Source organism: Lotus japonicus, chromosome 4 (genome assembly GCF_012489685.1).
Source record: "Lotus japonicus ecotype B-129 chromosome 4, LjGifu_v1.2".
Lineage (NCBI taxonomy): Eukaryota > Viridiplantae > Streptophyta > Magnoliopsida > Fabales > Fabaceae > Lotus > Lotus japonicus.
This window is the reverse complement of record NC_080044.1, coordinates 82,445,778-82,466,946: the sequence shown is the minus strand read 5'-3', so window position 1 is coordinate 82,466,946 and position 21,169 is coordinate 82,445,778. Positions and strand designations below refer to the sequence as shown.

The 21,169-nt window shown below is 33.1% G+C and overlaps 2 protein-coding genes across 2 annotated transcripts; one reads left to right on the top strand and one right to left on the bottom strand.

Annotated features, from left to right (window-relative positions):
* Nucleotides 1-431: 431 nt before the first annotated feature.
* Nucleotides 432-811, bottom strand: LOC130714177 (40S ribosomal protein S3a-like). The gene has a single exon (XM_057564070.1). The coding sequence runs from the start codon at nucleotides 783-785 to the stop codon at nucleotides 501-503; it is 285 nt and encodes a 94-aa protein (XP_057420053.1). The 5' UTR covers nucleotides 786-811; the 3' UTR covers nucleotides 432-500.
* Nucleotides 812-19,227: 18,416 nt separating this feature from the next.
* On the top strand, nucleotides 19,228-20,472 carry LOC130714354 (uncharacterized). The gene has a single exon (XM_057564251.1). The coding sequence runs from the start codon at nucleotides 19,571-19,573 to the stop codon at nucleotides 20,258-20,260; it is 690 nt and encodes a 229-aa protein (XP_057420234.1). The 5' UTR covers nucleotides 19,228-19,570; the 3' UTR covers nucleotides 20,261-20,472.
* The last annotated feature ends 697 nt before the right edge of the window (nucleotides 20,473-21,169 follow it).

Genomic DNA, 21,169 nt, shown 5'->3' with positions numbered 1-21,169 from the left:
TTTGCCTACGAGCGCTACTTTCTGTCACTGGAGGATACTCGTGACGTGGGTTGTTACTTACAGCGGGGGCTGTATTTATAATAGATATTAATTCTGTTATCTTTTGTTGGGAGTTTATTTCTTTCAGCCTTTGGTTCCATTGTAAAAAAAATATATATATTCACGTTTTTCCGCTTAAACTTTCTTTTTGGTTACTAAAGTGACGCCACCAAAATCGGGGTGTTACAATGGTGAATTTTCGTACCACTGAGAACCCATAGCCGCCACCACCCCTCTCACTCCCATGGCAGCGCCGTCACCACCTCCCTCTCCCTCCCTGGCCACCACCACCGTTCGAACAACAAAACCAGATCTCCTCCATTGTCGGTTCAAAGCCTTTTGCAGATCTTATTATTTATTTGCGAGAATAAAATTGTTTCTTGAAGTCATAACAAAACTTATAACAAATAAAATAAAGTAAAAGAAACTCTAGAACGAACAAAAATACATCATGAATCGGATCAAGCTCCAACAACTTCAGTGGCTCCCTCAACAACTGTTTCCTCAGCAGGCCTGTCCACCTTTGTGCCGACATCCTCTGAATAATCACCATGAACCTCCATCAGCTTCCCAAGATCAAACTTAGGGGCTTTCAAGATCTTCACTTTTCTAATGAATACATTCTGTAGAGGGTAAATGCTAGAGGTTGCCTTCTCAATCTCTTTCCCAATCATTTCAGGGATAAACTTACGGACCAACTCTTTCAGATCACAGGATGTAGCCTGGTTAGTCATGATCTCCCTCATTTTCCTGCGGATCTGTCTAATCTGGCATTGTTTGAGGTTGCTGCTAGAACTGGGGATCTGCAACCCTAAAGCCCCAAATCTGGAACCGCCAAGCGCAGCAGTGCCACTGCTGACCAGTCCTCCTCCTCCGGTTCCGCCGCTACTGGTTCTGGATCTGGGTCGGAGATGTTGGCGGTGGCTCAGGTTTTGCAGATCGGAGATGAAGAAACTGTCTCGATGCCACCATCCTCTCCGGTTCCGCCGCTACTGGTTCTGGATCTGGGTATCATGGGTGTGCGATCTTGAGTGGTGAAGGCGGAGGAGGGTGGCAGCACTGGCGGGTGGAGGTTGCGGCGGCGGAGGAGGATCTGGGGTGGAAAGGGAAGAACAGCAATAACAGTGTGTTGGTGACGGTGGAAGGAGAAAGATGAAAAAATTTAAGTAAGAAAGGTTATTGTTGTCTTATCACTCAAATAGTAAAACTGAAGCACCGTGTGTCAGTTTGAAACTGACACACGGTAGGCGCAGCCATGAATCACATGTATACGTGAACCTAGAAGTTGGTTTTGGCATGAATCACATGAAGGAAAGCAAAGTTGAATTGGCCAAGCAAGTAACGAAGAAAATGGAGGGCTAAGAAATGTGTGTTGGCTTGAATGGTAGATAAGGGCATGTGCTCATGAATATTGTCAATTCTTTCTCAAATTTCAAGCAAAGGCGAAAGCTGATTTAAGGCCCACCTCCACATTATTTAGCACCATCGACACAGCAAGTGCAACCATTGCTTTTATTGCTGGGGAAAATATTGGAAAATGATAGAATAGTTGGGCTGAAGCAAGGAAGCCCAGTTGATAAGATAAAAAAATCTTAGATGGAAGCAGAGGCGGAAAGCTTATGGTAATACTTTAAAAGGCATAAAATAATATATTCATATATTTTTTATATTCAAAATTACTTTACTTATTATTAAATGTATAATAATTATAATTTGTATATATTAATTAATTTAACTTCTTTATCAATAGCAATTTATTATCTGTTGATTCTAACTTTAAATTTAAATATTTTCATGTAATTATATAAATTTTATATTTTATAATAAATGATTTCTAAAAATTATATGAACAATAAAATTTATTTTAATACTGAAGAGTAAATAAAAATAATTTTATATTTTTTAGGTTAACGAAGAATAATAATTTTAGATTGATAAAATAAAATAATAATATAAGTTAAATTAAATTACTAGAAAAACATTATAATTCATGTTGGTAATGGTGAGAAAACGAAATTGCATGCTTACCTCTGATGGATAGGGAATGACTGATGAAGGTTTATTTAGGCTCAAAATCTGTGTATTGATCCTATTGGTGGCTTTGTCTTTGACTCTATAATTTGTGTATTATTTTTCTTTCACTAAGTTTTTGTCCAAGGGGATTTTTCCAAATAAGGTTTTAATGAAACATTCTTTATAGAGTCTTGCTTCCAAGGGCTTATTTTCATCTATATGTTGTAATTTTCTTACTTCATCTGATATTTATTTCTTTCTGTTTTATATTGGGTTGAAGTATCCTCTTATACTTCATATCAATATATTTCATTGCTTATAAAAAAAATATTATAAAAACATTATATGCCACCGACATGTGACCCGTTATCATCTTTAATTTTCTCAATTTTACCTAATTTGGAATAGTGTGGATTTTCATTTTTTTTTTGTTTTTATTATTCTTTTCTTCCTCAATTTAAACATTTATCTTCTCCTTTTCTTTGTAATTTGGTCTTGGACCGCTTCCTCTATTTTATGAATATATTTGGTTTTTCTAAAAAAAAACATTTATCTTCTCCTATATAAGTTGTGGGAAAAAAGTAACTTCTATTCCAATATGTCCTTTACTTGAAACTCTATATTTTAAAGAAAAAAGTAAGTTTTATTCCATGATGACCACGGGTTAGAATAAGTTTCTAAAACTATAAATCACTTATAAAAATATTTACAAATCATTCATGAATACGACTCTTATATGGGAGTAAAAGAACATACAACCTAGTTGGTCACTTAATACTCATGACTTTTGAGAGTTGGGATAGGGGTTAGAAACACTCATTAAAAAATGAACCTTACTTCTATTTTACTTTTTTTTTGAAAGTCTATTTTACTAAAATGAAAGCAACAACTTTCTTCATGAGCAATCACTTCGTTGGTTTAAACTAATGCTAAGAAAACATGGTTTGCAAGGAATAAATCGTCTCTCAAAGCATGCATATCTGACTTTCGTTCGTCCCATGTGTTTTTCGTATTATTTCAATTTTTTTCTCAACAATAACAAGTGCCTAATTTAGTGAGACAAATCAATAAAGATAAGTTTTAAGTTTTTGCTTTTATAAGTAAGTATTTTTATTTTTGGTCTTTACTTATTAAAGTAAGTATAAACAAAGAAAAGAAAACATGAAAAAATTGGATTAAATATGTTTTTCCTTGACTTATACACTCAAATCTAGAATAGCTAGACCCAATGAAAATTTTATAGTTTTTTAGTCTTGGGAAAAAAATTGAATGAAAATAGTTCTTATGACATCATAAAACAGTTTGAGTTTTTTTTACCTGGTTGCTAGCTCACGTCACAATTTTATTCAAAATTATGTCAAACATGTAATTTCACATCAGTTTTTAGTTCTTCAAAAATTCTCTTTCATCAAATTTAGTTCTTCTTTATTTTTCCATATTTTTCATCTTCCTTGTCCCACCAATCATTCCTTCTCCCACTATTTTTTTTTTCCGACGAACCATTGCACTTAAATTTTCTCTCTCATCTCCCCAAATTCTCCCTCCTTTCCTCCTCCATCTTCCCGGTTTGGATGGTTACAATGTGAGGTGGAGGAGGAGACGAAATAGTACGTTTAGGGGAGAATGTTTGAGTGTGATGGTTTGTCGGAAAAATGGTGGATGAAGGGATGACAGATAGGAGGAGGAAGAGGGAGAAGAATAGATAGGGGAAAGTAACTAAGTGAAGATGAGGCGGATGATCGAGAATGAAAAATGTGAATGTGTCAAAGAAATAAGAAAAATGAGAGAGAAGATGATGGATAAAGTGAATGAATAACGGTAGGTGTATGATGAGATGAAAAGAACACCAAATAACAAAATCGAAAATAAAAAATAAAATCTAGTGAATTAACAATCTATATACTTTAGAAAAGAGGAAGGTTGTGAGACCCACCTTGCTGATTTGGCACTCCAAGAATTACTTTCATCCAATCTCTCTTTTTGCCTGACAAGTGTCACCGTCTTATTGATTTGGACCAAAACATTACAAAGCTCATTTTTATTTCAGTTTTATATGGAGGCTCATTATTGAAAGCTTATTGAATGCTGATTTTTTATTATTATTTTTTTAGTCGTTCATTAATTGCTAACATAAAATATCCACATTAATGGCTAATTAACATTTTGACTATTTCAACTATTTAATTACAAATAATTTTTGTTTTGCACCACAAGATCCATGTGTTTAAATAGAATTACTATTTTTCAAAAATATTCGAAATAGTTTCGAATTTCCTATAATTACTGATTACCTGTGCGAGGATCGTCAACAACTTGTTTCTCAATTTTTTTTTTAAGTCAATGCGTTTCTCAGTTAAATAACACCTTTCCTATAATTAATCATTTTCATAAATGAGATATATTGACCTATCATTCATAATAATTATAAGTGAACCGTGCGTTTGTAATATTTTAATAAATGGAATCACTATTTAATATCATGATTTGTAACGCACGGGGTAGTATTTTAATATCATGTTTGATACATTCCATTCTTATGAAGAAAAAATTACCCTGGAATTGATTGAATTTCCTATTTTGAGTGGTAAATCACCTCATGCTATTAAAAGTCACTATAAGCGTACGATTGAAATTTTGGTTGAAAAAAAAAATTGTGCCGGCTAATTTCAAATACCATTCATAATACCCTAATTTTCCTACATTTTTTTAACTTGCATTGAGAAGTAACCCTAATTCTGAAATTTCTATATAAATCACCTCATGTTATTCTTCAACTTTATCAGTACTTCCAATTCCCACCAACTATTAGTTTTGAAAATTCTGAATATTACCCATCAAACACTCATCTTTTTTAACTCAACTTTCGGGAGGATACGTCAACTATCAGTGAGTCTTTGTTAATTATTTTGTAGTTATATTATTCGCACTGTATTAACAATTTCTGATATCTGGATATTTTAGATATAATCGGTGTTTTGAGTAAGGTTGGACGAATACAAGAGTTCACAATCCTTAGAAAGATTGAGAAGGTCGTCCGAATTGATCGACCTTTCTGCAGCAGGGTAAAATTACCCAGGTACCTCGACCACTAAAATTGTTCAACGGAAAAATATATATTTTTATGAGAATTTTTTTAGTCTATGTTATAATGTTGTTTTTTTTTACTGATGTAGGAAATTCCAATAGATATGTGCTGGAATGGAGCCAACCAGAATTTTGTATCGACCAACTCTTTGAAGAACCTCTCATGATCAAGTAGCGCTCCTAGCTATCATCTGAACGTGAACAAAATAACTGCACTTATTTTGTTAATAAATCTCGACAAATGCACGACAACATCATCTCCATGAAGTATCTGTGGAGATATTTAGGTTGCATGGTCTAAAATATGGAAGACATAATTCATTTTTCATTTGTATTATGAAAAGTTGTTTTGTTTATTAATTCTTTGGGTAGGTTGTGACCCAATTCCAATAATCAATTATGTAATGTTAAGTTACTTTTAGAAATTTAAGTAATAATTCAATGCATGGAAACTTAAGTAATATTTAAAAATATTATAATTGAGGTGGAGTAGTAATTAGGTCGACCAAAATGGACTCAGGTTGTGAGTGTGCTTAGCTCAACCCACTTATGGGGTGGGTTCATATGGAAAAATACAGGTTTACACTTAGATGAATGATTTGTCTTCGCTCAATAACTTAATGGGCTACACAAATGAAAAAATAAATAAATATTTTCTTATCTCTTTTTAAAGTATGATCATTAACTACAAGATATAAGGTTTGTTGGCGTTTCTATAAGGTTTGTTTAACATTTTAAAATTATAAACAATTTATATTAGTATTGGTTATTGATTATTACTCTTATATAAATTTTTTCCTTTGTAGGTTCTATAGCTCAAATATGCTTGATTAACAACATGATTGGTTATGAAGTTTTTATCATTAATCATGGACTACAACTTCTAATAAGGGTTCATGTTGTTGTTATTGTTATGTTTAACTTATTTCAATTTCAATGTAATGCATTCCTTAAAAACTGAGTTCTTATTACTATTCAAGTGTTGCCATTGTGAGGTCTATACAACCTAATCAAATTAATATATTTACTGTGGTCATTCATCTACATGTTTGTAACATATGTTCGGTTCCATCTCTGTTCTACTTACTGAAAAGAGCCTAAACTAAGTTAAAACATATTTCTACTGATTCATTTTTACAATAAATTTAATCGTCGTGCAACGTACGGGGAAAGAACACTAGTATATGTTAAGAGGATAGATCCAAACGTAATGATGTTGTATGTGGAGCCCGGGTATGAAGACATGACATATCTAAGTTGGAGTGATGGGACCCAACCCAACGTGGACAGAGGGACAAGACAATTATACAGCTTCGTCGGTAACAAACAACAGGCCTGGCCACCTCGTAAACAGCTACCGTAGTACTATATTATATATTATAATTTCAGATTCGGATCGGGTGTGCCTGCTGCCTACCTGATTTTTCCTCAATAAAAGCTGCTGTTATGTTTGGTGCACTGCAAAGCAATACAGTACACATTACACACTGCACCTACACATGCTTCAATCTTAATAATATATAAAGCTCATCCACCAAGGTGGGCCACATTGTTACTTGATTTCCACATGTATTCATTTTATTGGTTGATACCATTAAATTTCCAAATGTCTTATTCTAATTGGTCCACATTAATTAGTTTTCATTAATCCCTATTGATAACTCAATAAATTAAAAAATTAAATTATGTTTAATTAGGAATATACTAACAAAAGATGCCATCATTGATGAATGATATTTTAATTTTGCCGTGAATGCCATATCACTCAGAGATATAACAATCAATTTAATTTTTCTTTTGCAATTAACCGTTTAAAAAAAAGTCAAAAAGATGCATATTTGAATAATGCTTTTTTTTTAAAGCAAAATTTTTAATTGATGAATGTATGCTATATTTTTTTAAACGTAAACGGATACTATAATTCAAAGATATATGATTTTAATTTTTTTTTGTAATTAACTGTTTAAAAAAATAAAAGTAAAAAGGAAGCATATTTTACTAATTTCTTTTTTTACATTGATGGATGAATACTGCTTTTGTTTTGAACGTGACTGGATAGTATGAGAGATATATGATTTTAATTTTTTTTTCAACTAACCGTTCAAAAAAATAAAAATAAAAAAGAAGCATATCTTTTTTTAACCTAAATGTCACATGTTTTTCACCTATTGGTTCTAACGATATTTTTGAAATGTTTGATTTTCATTGGTTCATATTGATGACTCAATAAATTAGGAAAAAAAGATATACATATTAAAAAACATTTATTCAAAATATGATCAATTTTGATAAATTGATAATTATTCATACTCTGCTCAAACGGGTAATACTCCTGGAATTGATAAATTTATTACGTTTGAATTGGAAAGATACTCAATCCCTAATTTCTTTATGCCGATTCCCTAATTTAGCATCCATTAGCAAAGTTGTTAATTATGTTTCTTTTATATGAAATGACTAATATACTTACTTTCAGTCATTCAAAACAAATTTTTAAGTTTGAATTTTATCTCTTAATCACACTCAATTAACTCTTATTTGTGTAACAGCCAGTCAAAGTGCAATTCAAATTTTCAACCCTATTTTCCCTCACAAATTTGGCTGTGCATTTTTCTAAATAGCAACATCTTATGTTCATTCCTCCATCTCTTCCCCAATGTTATTAGAGCTTCAAATTGGCACTAGAGCTTTTTTTTCGTATCATAAGTATTTTTCTTTCTGAGTCGAATATTTTCGTTCTTCTTTACAAATTCTCTTATGTTCTTGATGATTGGAGATTGCAAGTAAAATTCAAAGCTTTAGTGGTTCTAACTTCTAAGCTTACTTAACTAAAGATCTCTTTCTATTTGGTTTTCAGGAGATTTTCTGTTTGGCCCAAGTATCTTTTGGGGTGTTGCTTTTAGTAGGCCCGCTGTGTAGATTTCTAGCACTCAGTAATCTCATGTAGGCAGGCTTTGATTCTTCATTTGCTGAATTTTGTTGCACTACAAAAATTTTGAGTGATGGTCCCAATTTGAGCAAGAAACCAAGAAGTCCAATTTTGCAAATCCAAATTCAAGGTGGATTTGGGGAGTGTATAATTGTTGATGAAAGCCAGAAGACCAGCCAGTGCCTATGTCTCTAGAGCGAAATGAACCAATGCATACCGAGGTAAATAATTTTGAGATTATTGGTAGTTCTTTTTTATTTATTTATTTGCATCGTTCTTTTTCCAAAGCAAACAACATTTTCCGTCTAATGATTTTCTTCATTCAATTTCATGGTGTTAAGAGTCTGGCATAAAAGGATGCTATCCACGATTTTTTTGGTTATGTGAATTGAAGTACTTTCTTTGACTAACAATTCAAGTAATTTGGAAGAAGATGATGAACATTAATCCACGACTTTATATGCTAGGCTTTCACCTTACCATATCTACTAAGTAAACCTTCTTCAATGTGAAGAAAGAGATCAAGAACCTCTTTTATAGTTGTTTTGTTGGGACCTGCACAGAGAGAAAGACCTTTGAAAAGGGTCCAAGGCAGCTATCACATATAGGCTTGGGTGTGACTAAGAGTCGCTGTAGAATATGACTGCCGATATGGGGTTCTGGCCTTTCTTTATCATATTCATCACAATCTTCCGCCCTCCTCTGTTTGGCATTGTCAGTGTTGCTTTTGTTTTAATTAGTTTACAACATATAGTTGACTTGGTAAGTTATGATTTGTTGTGGTTTCTTATTGATTAGTTTTTATTACTTGATTGTGAATGAAATATTTGATTTAATTTGTTGTCTGCTGTGATTTTAAATTTATCCTCTTTGAGAAATTGAGTGTCCTTCCTAAAGCTTAAATTTATAAATCGGTAGATTAAATTAGAATGGTAATGTTTATCTCTTCCTCCATGGCTTTCAAGCCTTATGTTATAAAAAACCGGTGCGAGAGAAGATAGATATATCTTTCTTTGGAATCTATTCCAAATCATGTATGAGGATGATGGGACAAATTTCAATTCAAAGTTTCCTTTGGATGTAAGTTGAATTAATTAATGGTCTTTTTCAGGGAGTTACAAGTTGAAGTCTTTTGTTGGCTATTGAGCTGTTATTTTCACCGTGCATATGATACTCAATGCTTCAGTCTTCTAAGAAACTGAGTATAATAGAGCCATTGTAAGGGACTGTTCTATCTCTTCCTCCCTTTTGCATATGTTGTTATAAACTATTGCTTATTTGTTATATTTTTTCTCTTGAGGATTTTATGAAATGGATGATGGAAATGTTATATCTTTGTCAGTGAGTGGAGATGTGCAAGTTTTATCAATTAGCATATCGTTTTCTCTTGGTATATAAAAGTTTAGTTTGCCAATGTTGGAACTTTTGCATTGGAACAAACATTAGCATTGGAAGAAGGATTATTGGTAACACAATGTTTAGTATGAGTTGTAGAATGTTAAACTCATTATTTGTGCATCATCTTAGTGCTTAGGTCATGTTATTGATTGAGCACCCCGCACATCATATATTACTCAGACAAGCAAAGTAGCTATGGCTTTGTCCCAACCGTCCTCTTTTCAATTTCTTCCTTTCCCTTTGTTATCATATTAATTAGTCATAGAGTACTTATTCTGCTATAATTTTTATTGGTCTTTAAATTTTATGTATATATGGTTAATATTGATGTCCCCTTTAAAGCTGTTTGATTATTCTAATACATTAATTATGAAGGTGTGAAAAACGACTAGAAGGGGGGGTTGAATAGCGTTTTCAATATAAAGACTTTCCCCTTAAGATTTAAAGTAAATCTTTTCGGTTTCTCTAAGATAGATGGTGCAGCGGATAAAGATAGAGAGAAGAGAAAAGCACACAAGTATTTTATCCTGGTTCACTTGATAAATCCCTCAAGCTAATCCAGTCCACCCGTTAAGGTGATTTCTTCCTTCTTAGAATGAAGGCAATCCACTAATCAGATAATTGTTACAACTGCACTTGAAACCTACAAGTGACTAACAATACACTGACTTAGCTCACACTAAGATTCACTCTCTTAGTCTTCTCTAGGATCCGATCAACCTTGATCTCCTAAAGGAATCACCACTAAGATTCACTCTCTTAGTCTTCTTAAGGATACTGACCTACCCGGTCCCTTAAGGAAAATCAAACAACTGTTTGAGGTTGGTGTTTACAAAGGTTTGCTTCTAAATAAGCTGAGTGTAAACTAAATAAGAACAGATGAAGAAAGTAGAGGCTTGAATCTTTTCTTGTATTGCAGCTCTTGATTTCTCTCACTCTTAGTCTTTCTTCTTTTCTTCAGCCTTTTATAGTCCAAGGTGCAAAGGATATTTCTGTTGAGAGAATATGACCGTTGGAGGGCATTTCTGGAACTTCCAGAACCTGCTGTGGCTGAACCTTGGTAGGTAGGCTTTTCAGAATAGTACACTGCTCTTGTACTTCTCGATAGAGACATTTGCCTTTAACCATTGACTTCTGATCAGAGTTATGCTTCGTGTTGGAACTTGTGAAGCTTGGTGATCAGAGTCAGAGGGATGCTTGGATCCTCTGACCTTCGTAACTTCTGCTTCTGGACCTTCAGAGCTTCTGAACCTTCAGAGCCTCTGGTCCCTCAGAGCTTCTGGTCTTCAGATCTTCTGATCCTCAGATCTTCTGATCCTCTGATCCTCAGATCCTCTGATCTTCAGATCCTCTGATCTTCAGATCCTCTGATCCTCAGATCCTCTGATCTTCAGATCCTCTGATCTTCTGATCTTCTGATCTTCTGATCTTCAGAACTTCTGACGAATATATCTTCTGGTGTCAGAATCAGAACCTGTTTGTCAAAACACTCAAGACAAACATTAGAGTATCATAGTTGTTCATCCACAAATAAATACTTGTTATCATCAAAACATAGAGTTGTACCACATGACCAAATCTTGATCTTACAAATTAATGGTCTTTTTCAGGGAGTCACAAGTTGAATTGGTCATTTACTTATTTTTACTGAACTTTTTCAATTAAGTTTTGTAGGGAGTATGTTCCGTGATTTTTTAAATTGATGTATCATTTATGCTTTGTTTGGTTTAGGAGAGGTAAAGAGAGGAGAAAAGATGAGTAGAGAAAATTATGAGAAAAAATAGTACATCTTAGAGATTGTTTGATATGATAAAAAGAAAAGAGAAATAATGAATGATGTGGACACTCTCTCCTAACAAGGTGTTAGAGCTGTTTCATTATTTTTTCATTTGTTTTGGTGCCTACGCTAAGAATGGACACTCAGGTTTTGTGTACTTATTTGTCCAATAATTTTATTTCATATTAAATAATCATTACATGGTGCTCCTTTGTCTTAGTTTTTCTAATGAAATGACAAGTTTGTTTTGGGACACAATTGCTCTTAATGAGAATGTGCTGGTGTAAATATCAATTGTTAGTATGAAAGTAACTAGGTAATATTTAGCATATTAATAGAATTGAATAGACAGAATTCTATAAGTAAGTTCTTATATTTAAATTACTTAAGTTTCATTCTTAAAAATGTATTTTGTATGCTTACTTAGGTTACTTACCATTTGTATCCTTGATGTTCTCCTATATGTGTAGGTGTAGCTGGAGCCAGAACACCACTTTCACCCTTATATAACCTATCAATTTTTGGGAGCCTTAGAGTCAATGGATCCAACTTTTCTGTTTCTCCTAACAATTATGCAGATATTCTCTTTGGTAAACAAGATTACAAATCCAGGTAAAATATAAACATATTGTTTATTATCTTTTTAGTATTTGATGTCTCTTTATATTTGTGCTTTTATTTTATTGGTCTTAAGTTTATTCATATATTTATGTTAATAGTGAAACAATGCAACAATATCGAAGTCTTGATGTGTTTAGGGGATGACATTGAGAAGAAGTTTCATGATTATTAATTCCATAAGCATACTTGAGGATAAATAATTACCCTGGTCCAGTAATTATGGAATATCAAGTTGAGGGACTTGGGTTGTATACCGAATGAGTTTCATTACTATCTTTTATCAAGATGAAATAGGAGATCTTCAGGTTTAATCAAAAGAGGGAAAATTGATAGTTATGTTTTCATTTGAGAAATTTATTGCTCAGTAAGAATTTTTTTTGTCACATATGGCTAAGTACTTGGATTGAGCAAGCATATCTCTTCAACCCATGGGATAGTTTAAGAAATAAAGGATTAGTTTGCAGTTTCAGATAGAGCTATGGGATAGTTTAAGAAATCTCCTCAATTTTATTTTGAACAGGATCTTTGCTGACTTAACTATATGTTCACTTTGAATAGAGCTAGACATTCCGGAGCCTCGATGAATGTATCGAAGTTCTCAGAACATGCTACCAGTCTACCAATGTTGTCGTTATTCAACCTCATATATCTGCATATCTCATATCTTATTACTAATTTAGTTTTATGACTTACATCAATCTGTTTGTCTTTAGGACTTGGTAAGTTGTGAAACTAGGGAAACTAATTTGTTTGTTTTTTTCATTGCAGTGGCATCTCCTAAACAGATTATAGAATTGATGCAAGTGGAAGACTTGACTAATGGTAAAGGCAAAAGCTATTTACAAGTGAGTGCGTTTGTATTTAATCAGATTAGAGTATTAGACTACAAATGGTGGATAATATCTTCGTTTTCTTTATTTAACAATAATTTAAAACTCTATTAAATCATATTGGCATGCTCATTGAAACTAAGACAAAATATTTAGCAATTGTATATATGATTCTGTTGTAGGCAGTGAAGGATGGTATTGTGATGGTTGTGCAAAAGCCAAGTAGCAGAGTTGATGTGGAAAATATGGTCTCTTAATTATGATTTATTGGTTGAAAAGTTGGTGTTTTGAAAAAGAAAGAAAGAAGAGAGAGGGGACTGAGAAGGGAGTGGTGCTAAAAAAGGAATAACGAACTTGGACCTGTGCTGGCCTTATCTCTTAATTTTCATTATGATTTAGTAGATTTTCCTTATGGATGGATTGAATTCTAGGTTTTATTTTACAGCATTGTTAATTTTATAATTTGAATCTTGCAATGCCTAAATCATGGTACTCTTAAGCGAGGGATGTTGCCTCTTCTGCATTAGCTACAAAAGGGTGACCTGTGCTGGATGAAAGAAGTTGAAAATGGTAATTGGTAGTTTTTTTTTCTGCAAATTATGTTGGCCTGAAGTGGGATGTTAAAACACTAATGATGGATAAATTTTGTTGTTATTGAAGTTTTATCATGCAACTTTCAACATAAATTTGCTTTTCTCACAGTTAAATTTTGGAAAATCATTCTTTTAGTTTTACTTTTTGTTCTAGACTTCTTGGTCAAGAAGTTAGATCGTTGAGAGGAATTTCCGATATTACTAAAACTTCATAGTTGAGAAGGATGAATGTATATTAAGATGGACAAAACTGCAGTACATTTTATTCTAATGTTTTAGAGTATACTTCTTAAAAGTAAAAAATGAAAAATAAATAAGGAGTACATATAGGTCTCAACTATAGTTAATGCTATGAATATGAAGATTATGTGTCACACATGGATGTACTTACCCATGAACAACACATTCACCAATATGCTTTTGATGGCTCTTCCTTTTTCTCCTTATTGCACCAATGCTAATGTGTTGAATTGGCAAACATATTGAAGATTGTCGCCATCCTTCCCCTTTAGCATTTTGGACCGATAAAAAATGTTCTTTCTTATTTTTTTTATTTTCTTGCAGAGGTGAGCTGACTCAAACTGAGTGATTTGAACATTGTGAGCAAAAGTGCTGGCGCCTTTTATATTTATTGTATTTATTTTGATTATTGTATTTATCTTTCTAATGATAGAAGACTTGATTCTATGAACTTGTGGTTGCAGTTAAGCTAGGCCTCTCCCTCATCTCCTTCTGTAAGGCTTAGCCTCACTAACAATTATGGAAAATAGTTGTAGTTTTGTGATAGTTGTTTTAGTGCTATGATAACTCGAATTTAATTTATTAATTGCTCCAAGTTCTTTTAGAATTCTTGGACTATACATGCAAATTCATGTCATAAAGAATTGCAATTTTTGTTCGCTTCCTCAGGTGAATAATGAGCATCCATTGAGTAAGGTCATTTTCGAGTATGCCAAAAAATTCAGAGATGAAGAGAAACCTTCTTTGTCAGAGGGAGAATTCAAAGACGTAAAGAATCATTCTTACTAATTAAAGATACTTATGCTTATGTGCAAATAGAGAAAGAACTTGCTTAGGCAACTAGAGTGATATACCATGTGCATAATGAATAAAGCCTAATGAAATTTATTATGGAATAAAGATTTTGTGACTTATTTTTTCTCTCACTATCCTTATTCATTTTCATCTTTGGGCAAGGCTAGGGACAAGCTTTTCCCAATTTTAGAGACAAAAATAAACTGGAAGTTTAGTACGTAGTTTGGGCATGCTATTTGAGATGACATTCTTTTCTGTAATTGTCTCTACTTTAATAGAGATTTAGTAGAAATCTCATGTTCATCTTGCTGACTTGCGGAATTTAATTGCACTGTAGTAAGTTAACATTATGGTCTTTTGCTCATGCCTTATGAATATTAACAAAATCTGTACAAAGTAACTTCACTTACTTGCAGTTGATATAAAAGATGACATTTCACCTTTCTAAAGAATACATTAAATATTGGGTAAATTGCTTTAGTCTTCAATGACATTTATTGTTGTTGCATTTATCTCCCTTCTATTTTTAACAAGACACTAATCTCCCTCATTTTATTGGATACATTGCACCAACTTCCTTGAGGTTTAGCATTATTGTGTTGACCTCCACTAAGATTTATCATTATAACACTTAACACTACTATATTACTCTAAATGAGACATCAAGGGGAGATGTCAATGAATTTTGCAAAATATAAGTGAGATTAATGTAACAATGATAAACATCACAATGCAATTTCTCCTTAAATATTTATAAGTTTAGAACTAATCTTTTGTGGTAGCTACTATAACCTCTTTATCATTGTGGAAGCAATGCAAAGTTATGAAATTGTCTAAGAACATGCGGCTAACCGCAGCTGAGACGCCTGATGAAGCAAAAGAAATCAAAGAGTTTGCAGGAGAGCATGATGTTCAAATCCCGCAAGATCTGCTCATCTCAATTAGTCATGGCCAATTAATGGAATTGATTAAATATACATATTCTGACCTTCCGCACAAAATGAGAGACCTGCAATTATTTCAAGATAGAGCAATATTGGCCCCTACATTGGAGGCAGTTGAAATGATAAACACATGTTTGGCATGATAGCTGCACCAAAACATGAATATCTGAGCTCCGACTCTGCCTTGCGATCAAATGAGGATTATGAAATCCGAGGTGAGTGGTTTACCATAGAAATTTTTAACGACACTAAAAGTTCAGGAATCCCTAACCACAAACTATTATTGAAAGTTGGTACTTCAATCATGCTTTTGAGAAATATAGACCAAACAACAAATTTATGCAATGGAACCAAGTTAATTGTGGAACTTGGTGAACGTGTTATCGGTGCAACTGTTACCACAAGAACAAATGTTAATGTCAAAATGCACATTTCAAGAACGGACTTGATTCCTTATGATTACAAATTTCCAATTAAATTCAGAAGAAGAGAGTTTCCAATTGCAGTATGCTTTGCGATGACCTTAAAAAAAGTCAAAGACAAATACTATCTCAGGTTGGGCTCTTCCTTCCGATGCCCGTCTTCACTCATGGTCAGTTATATGTAGCTCTCTCTAGAGTACGCTCAAGAAATGGTCTTAAACTTTGTATATTGGATGAGTCGGGCAAACAACATACCAGTACGGTAAATGTGGTGTTTAAGGAAGTTTTTGAAATGTTTGATATAGACAACATAATTTCATTTATTTATTTCATTTTTCTCTTCATATATTATTACACGATTGATTTATACACGATTGACTTATTTATAATTTAAAAATTACACATATATATATGGAAACTAATTTATTTATTAAAAAATTCCAACATAAAATTTCGTGCAACGCACGGGTTATCGCACTAGTTATCTAGTACTACCGTAGTTTTAATATAATAATGATATGTGTAGTGTAGTTGGGTACCATAAAACAATGTACTCCCTGCAATATTATTTTTTCTCCATATTTAATTTCTTAATTTATGTGATATTTCGTATCTCTCTTGTAGATTGATATATTTCTTAATCATATGTTCAAAAGGCTTGTAGTTAAAAAAAACTAGGTTATTCAAAAAAAAAATTAATAGATTGATATATTTAAACAAATATAATTACATAAGTTATTTATTATTGCTAAATTACAAATTTATCAAAATATTTTGAAATTAAATGTTTGTTGACTTTCTTATATATTTAAACATGCGATTTAAGTTTATAAATCTACTTGAAATTAGACTTATAACTATTTAAATAATTCACTAGATCTGAATGTGCATTTCCTTAAGAAATTTCGCCTACGCTCCTGGTCCGGGTTCAATCTCATATGAGGTGAAAAATAATACTCCTGTGGCCAGGGACATCACTACCGTATCTCGAGACAGATTAATCACGTGAGGTCCCTTTCAACCGTGGAGACTGGTGGCCAAAGGACTTAAAAAAAAATATCATTCTAAATAAGTTTTGAGGTGTTAATCTTGCTTATTTTCATGTTGTCTATTTAAAGTTTTGAGGTTTTAAGGAGTATATGACAACACTGGCATATTTACAAATAGTTTTGATTTAATGTATTCTTGGTCATTAAACCAATAAAACTCATTGACTTATTTTCACATAGGTTTTAACAATCTAATTAATTTTGTTTTTATGGAATATGCTTTTAAATAAACTAACAAATCAAATCAAACATTCAAAAAGAACAAACTATGTTAAAAAAAACTTATGACAAATATATTAAGTCAGACACCACCAGCCTTGTATATTCTAAGTAGGTTAGACATATTTATACAAAATCTAATCTAACAAACCTATTTTTACACTACTCGAATGTGATGTTTCTCTACCATTGATTTTTTGCTTTATTTTAGTTTCATCCCTTGATAAGAAAAAATTATATTAAAACTATTACTATATTCACAGTTAAAGCCAATAGATTTCAGCCGGCAATCACAACTACCTAGCTATTTCTATAATGAAATATTAAGCTGATAAATATTTATTCTATTATGGGAGATCAAGGCAATCGTTTTCCCTTGCATGGCCATCACAGAATTTTCAATGTCTCTCATGTAGAATAATTCTTCATAACCACATGCACGAAACCATCTAAACCACCAATAATTTCAATTTCATTGGTTAAATAATATAAAATATCAATAACAATGAAAAACACTCACATCAACACTATTTGTTCTTTTTATCATTTTAAGACATTTTTTATTAATTATTTAAGAAAATAAAATTGATTTTCATTTTTCAGGGAACTGATGATTATATTTCTATCTTTATACATTCAATTGATCATCTATTATTTTCTAGAAATGAAAGTGACAATTTTTTATATTTGAAAATTAAAGTAATAGGTCCCATATTACCCATGGAATAAAATCACTATTGACCCAATTTATTTTGATTCTTGCCACAATTGAGCACGTCATTCCTAGCTACTCAGTTACAAATTCTTAACATTATTCTTTGAGGAGAAATAGTAAAGGCTTCTGGAATATAGTTTAGCCGAATATCAATTGGCATAAAAATAAAATAGGTTTACTTTTAATTTATGGCTTTAAAGCTTTTTATTTTAGTAAGTCGTTTTCTAAAATAATCTCAATTCAGTTTTCACTTTTAAAAGGACAGAAAACCAAAGCACAGAAAACAGTGGTATTGATATCAATTACCACAATTAGAAATAAAATTGAGTTGCTTTTTTGATAAAAATCCTAAAGTCAAATATGAACTATTTTAAATGAACTAAAAATATATAATTTATCCGGAAAAATATCAGTCAAAAAAGACAAAACGCGAAAGACAAGTGGTGCTACCACAATCTACGGTAATGCCTGTTTGGAAAACTTCTTTTTCTTGTGGATTGAGAAATCAAGAAGAAATTGTCAAAATAAAAAAATATCCAGTCTTATCTTTCTAAAAATAATAAAAAATGAAAGAATAAAAAAAGGACACCAAAGCAAAGACCGAGAATCCACCAACAGCGATCCTCCACCGGTGGGACAGACAAAGACCACTGACCACTCCAAAAATTCCAAACCCCCAAAACTAAGAAAAACCACCCAAAATTAAAGTATTTTTTAAATCCTGTTTTTTTAATTCAAAGTCATTCCACATAAATTAACGTGGCAAATTATTGTCATTGGTTAAACTCAACATCATAAATTATTGTTGGAAAATTATTTTTTCACCATACCTAAGTCCGTCGAGGTAATAGTAGTGTGAGACTTGCTAGTAACACATGTGAGACTTAATATTTCCGAGTGATAACTCATTTTAAAAGCCGGAGACATATAAGTTAGGGAGTGAAAGATCCAGGTTCAATATCCAGGGAACACACTTTCTAATATTCTTATGATTGATTTAATTTCAAAAATTTAACTATTTTTCAAAAATTGAGAAAAAAAATATTAACTTCTTTTTTTGAAAGTAATATATTACTTTTTTAAAAAATCAAACCTGTGTGTATGCTTGCAACCTTTCTTCATTTTTTTATTGTGTTAGATATAAAGTACGTGTCATTGTCTATCACACATTTTAAAAAACAACCACATGATTCTTCCAATGTCGGTAGGCCCCCACCCACGGACTTCAAACTACATTCAAATTCAGTTAAGCTCCCATAAATCAAACCCTCCATAAAAAATATCCCGCAATAATGACCAGCGGATCCCACACTCAATATTAAGGAAACTTTATTTTAATGCCATCGTCATCGTCAATTATTATTATTTTATTATGATGATGTCTGCCTCCAAAGACACACAAAAATAATACCTAGTAAATAATTAAATCATCAAATTGGTTTCTGAAAAGTGTTAGCCACTAATAAGTTCGTCTCAAAATTTAGAAAGTGCTTATTTAACTTCTGATTATGTAAAATGTTGGTCAAATTAATCTCTTACATAATCAGAAATTGAAGAAATATTTCTTACTTCTATAAATGAGCTTATTACACGTAATACTTTTAAGGACCAATTTGACGATTGACTCGATAATAAAGTAAAGAAAAAGAAAAAAACGGAGAAGGATGCGGCTTTTTCTGCTACTCACGCGCCTGTCTCTATCTGCCGTTAATGTAACCCTATCTATCCTTCTTTTCCCACCCTATATATACCCTCAACCCTTTCTTTCTCCCTCCACCATTACCTTCTCATTTTCTCTCTCTACACTCAAACAACATCATCAACAACTCCACCCACCACTCTGTTTGTTTCATCAACACCCTCTTTGCTTTTTCCTTCTTCTGTTTTTCCATCTCATTTCAAATGGGTGAATCATGCAACAACAACAACAACAACAATGATACGAGGAAGCGAGTTCGGGAGGACAACTCGGAGGCTGACTCGCCCGAGTCAAAGCTTCCCCGACTCAGCTCCGGTCCTGACGTTAACTCGCCCGAGTCCGGACTCGCACGGGTTAGCTCAGGAGAGTTTTCTGAGACGGAACGAGTTGACTCGGGTGACGCGGTCCTTGACTCGGCCGGGGTGAATGAGATCCAGGATGACCTTTTGAACATGCTTGACGACGCAGATAATGCGGCGGAGCGTGAACCAGACACCACCGTGCAGGGCCTCGATTCCGTCATCAGGAGCTTCGAGGAGGAGATACTTGCTCCGGATCAGAGCCACGCGCCGGAGTCTGGTGATTTCAACCCGAACCTAGGATACCTCTTGGAGGCTTCAGACGACGAGCTGGGGTTGCCGCCGACGGTGGAGCCGAGCCAGGAGGCGGAGAAACCAGAAACCGAGTTTTCGGGTCGGGTTGGTCCGGATGGGTTTGACTGGACCGGGTTTCTGGGTTTCGAAGACGATTTGCGTGGCTATGAAGCGTTTGGGATGATGGGATACGATGCTGCTGAAGACAATAGTGGCGGTTATGTCACGATTGACGGGTTATTTGATTATGCTGAACCTGCGGATATTTTGTGGCGGTCAGAGTCGCTACAAGCGATGTAGGAGTTTTTTTTTCCGTTGTGGCAAGGTGGTGGTGGCCTTGCCGGAACGTTTGGTTGGGAAATGTAAATGTGTCAGGATTTTAGGGGTAACAGGCTAACAGCGACGTAGGTGGTAGATGTGAAAATCAGATCTAGAATTTTATGTGTTTGTTTCTTTTGTTTGTTGTATTCAACTCAAACAAACAAATTGGACCTGACTTGTTCGTTTTATAAGATGTGAATCTAGACATGGTGAAAATTATTGTTCTGACAAAACCAAGAAACATTGGATCCCCTCATCCCAGATTCATTTTATTTTGGCTAATTTTTTGTTCATTTGCATTTAATCCCTCGTTCCTTTTTTAGTGTCATTTTAGCAATAAAATTTTATTCCTATTTAACTGTCGTTTTGATGTTTTAATGTTTATTTTGTCAAGTATACCCTTATTAGTGAGTGAAAATTAAATTCTCATTACATCAATTCAAAATCGTGTCTGTGTCTAGTAATTGAAAATTAAATTCCAATGAAAGTACCCAAAAAAGCTTTCAAAGTTTACATACGAAAAGATGTTTTAATGGGAGGGAGGTCTTAAGTTTTGATTTAAAGAATGGGAGGGAGTAAATGTTTTAATGATATGAGAGAGTAAAACAAAAAATTAATTATCCACTATTTTGGTTGATAAACTTAATAACTTCATGATTAGGATGTGAGAGAGTAAAATGAGAAAAAAACTCTAATAACCCACTATTTTAATTGGAGAGCTTTTTGCTAGAATGACACTTAAAAAGGAAAGGAAGAAGTAAAAGTTTCGTGCAAAACTTACTAATTATTTAAGGATCGAACTACCTTGGAAGTTTAAACAATTACTTTTAGCCAATGTAACATGTATCAATAGGGTAGAGAGTGTGTAAGAACAACTACAAATTAAGG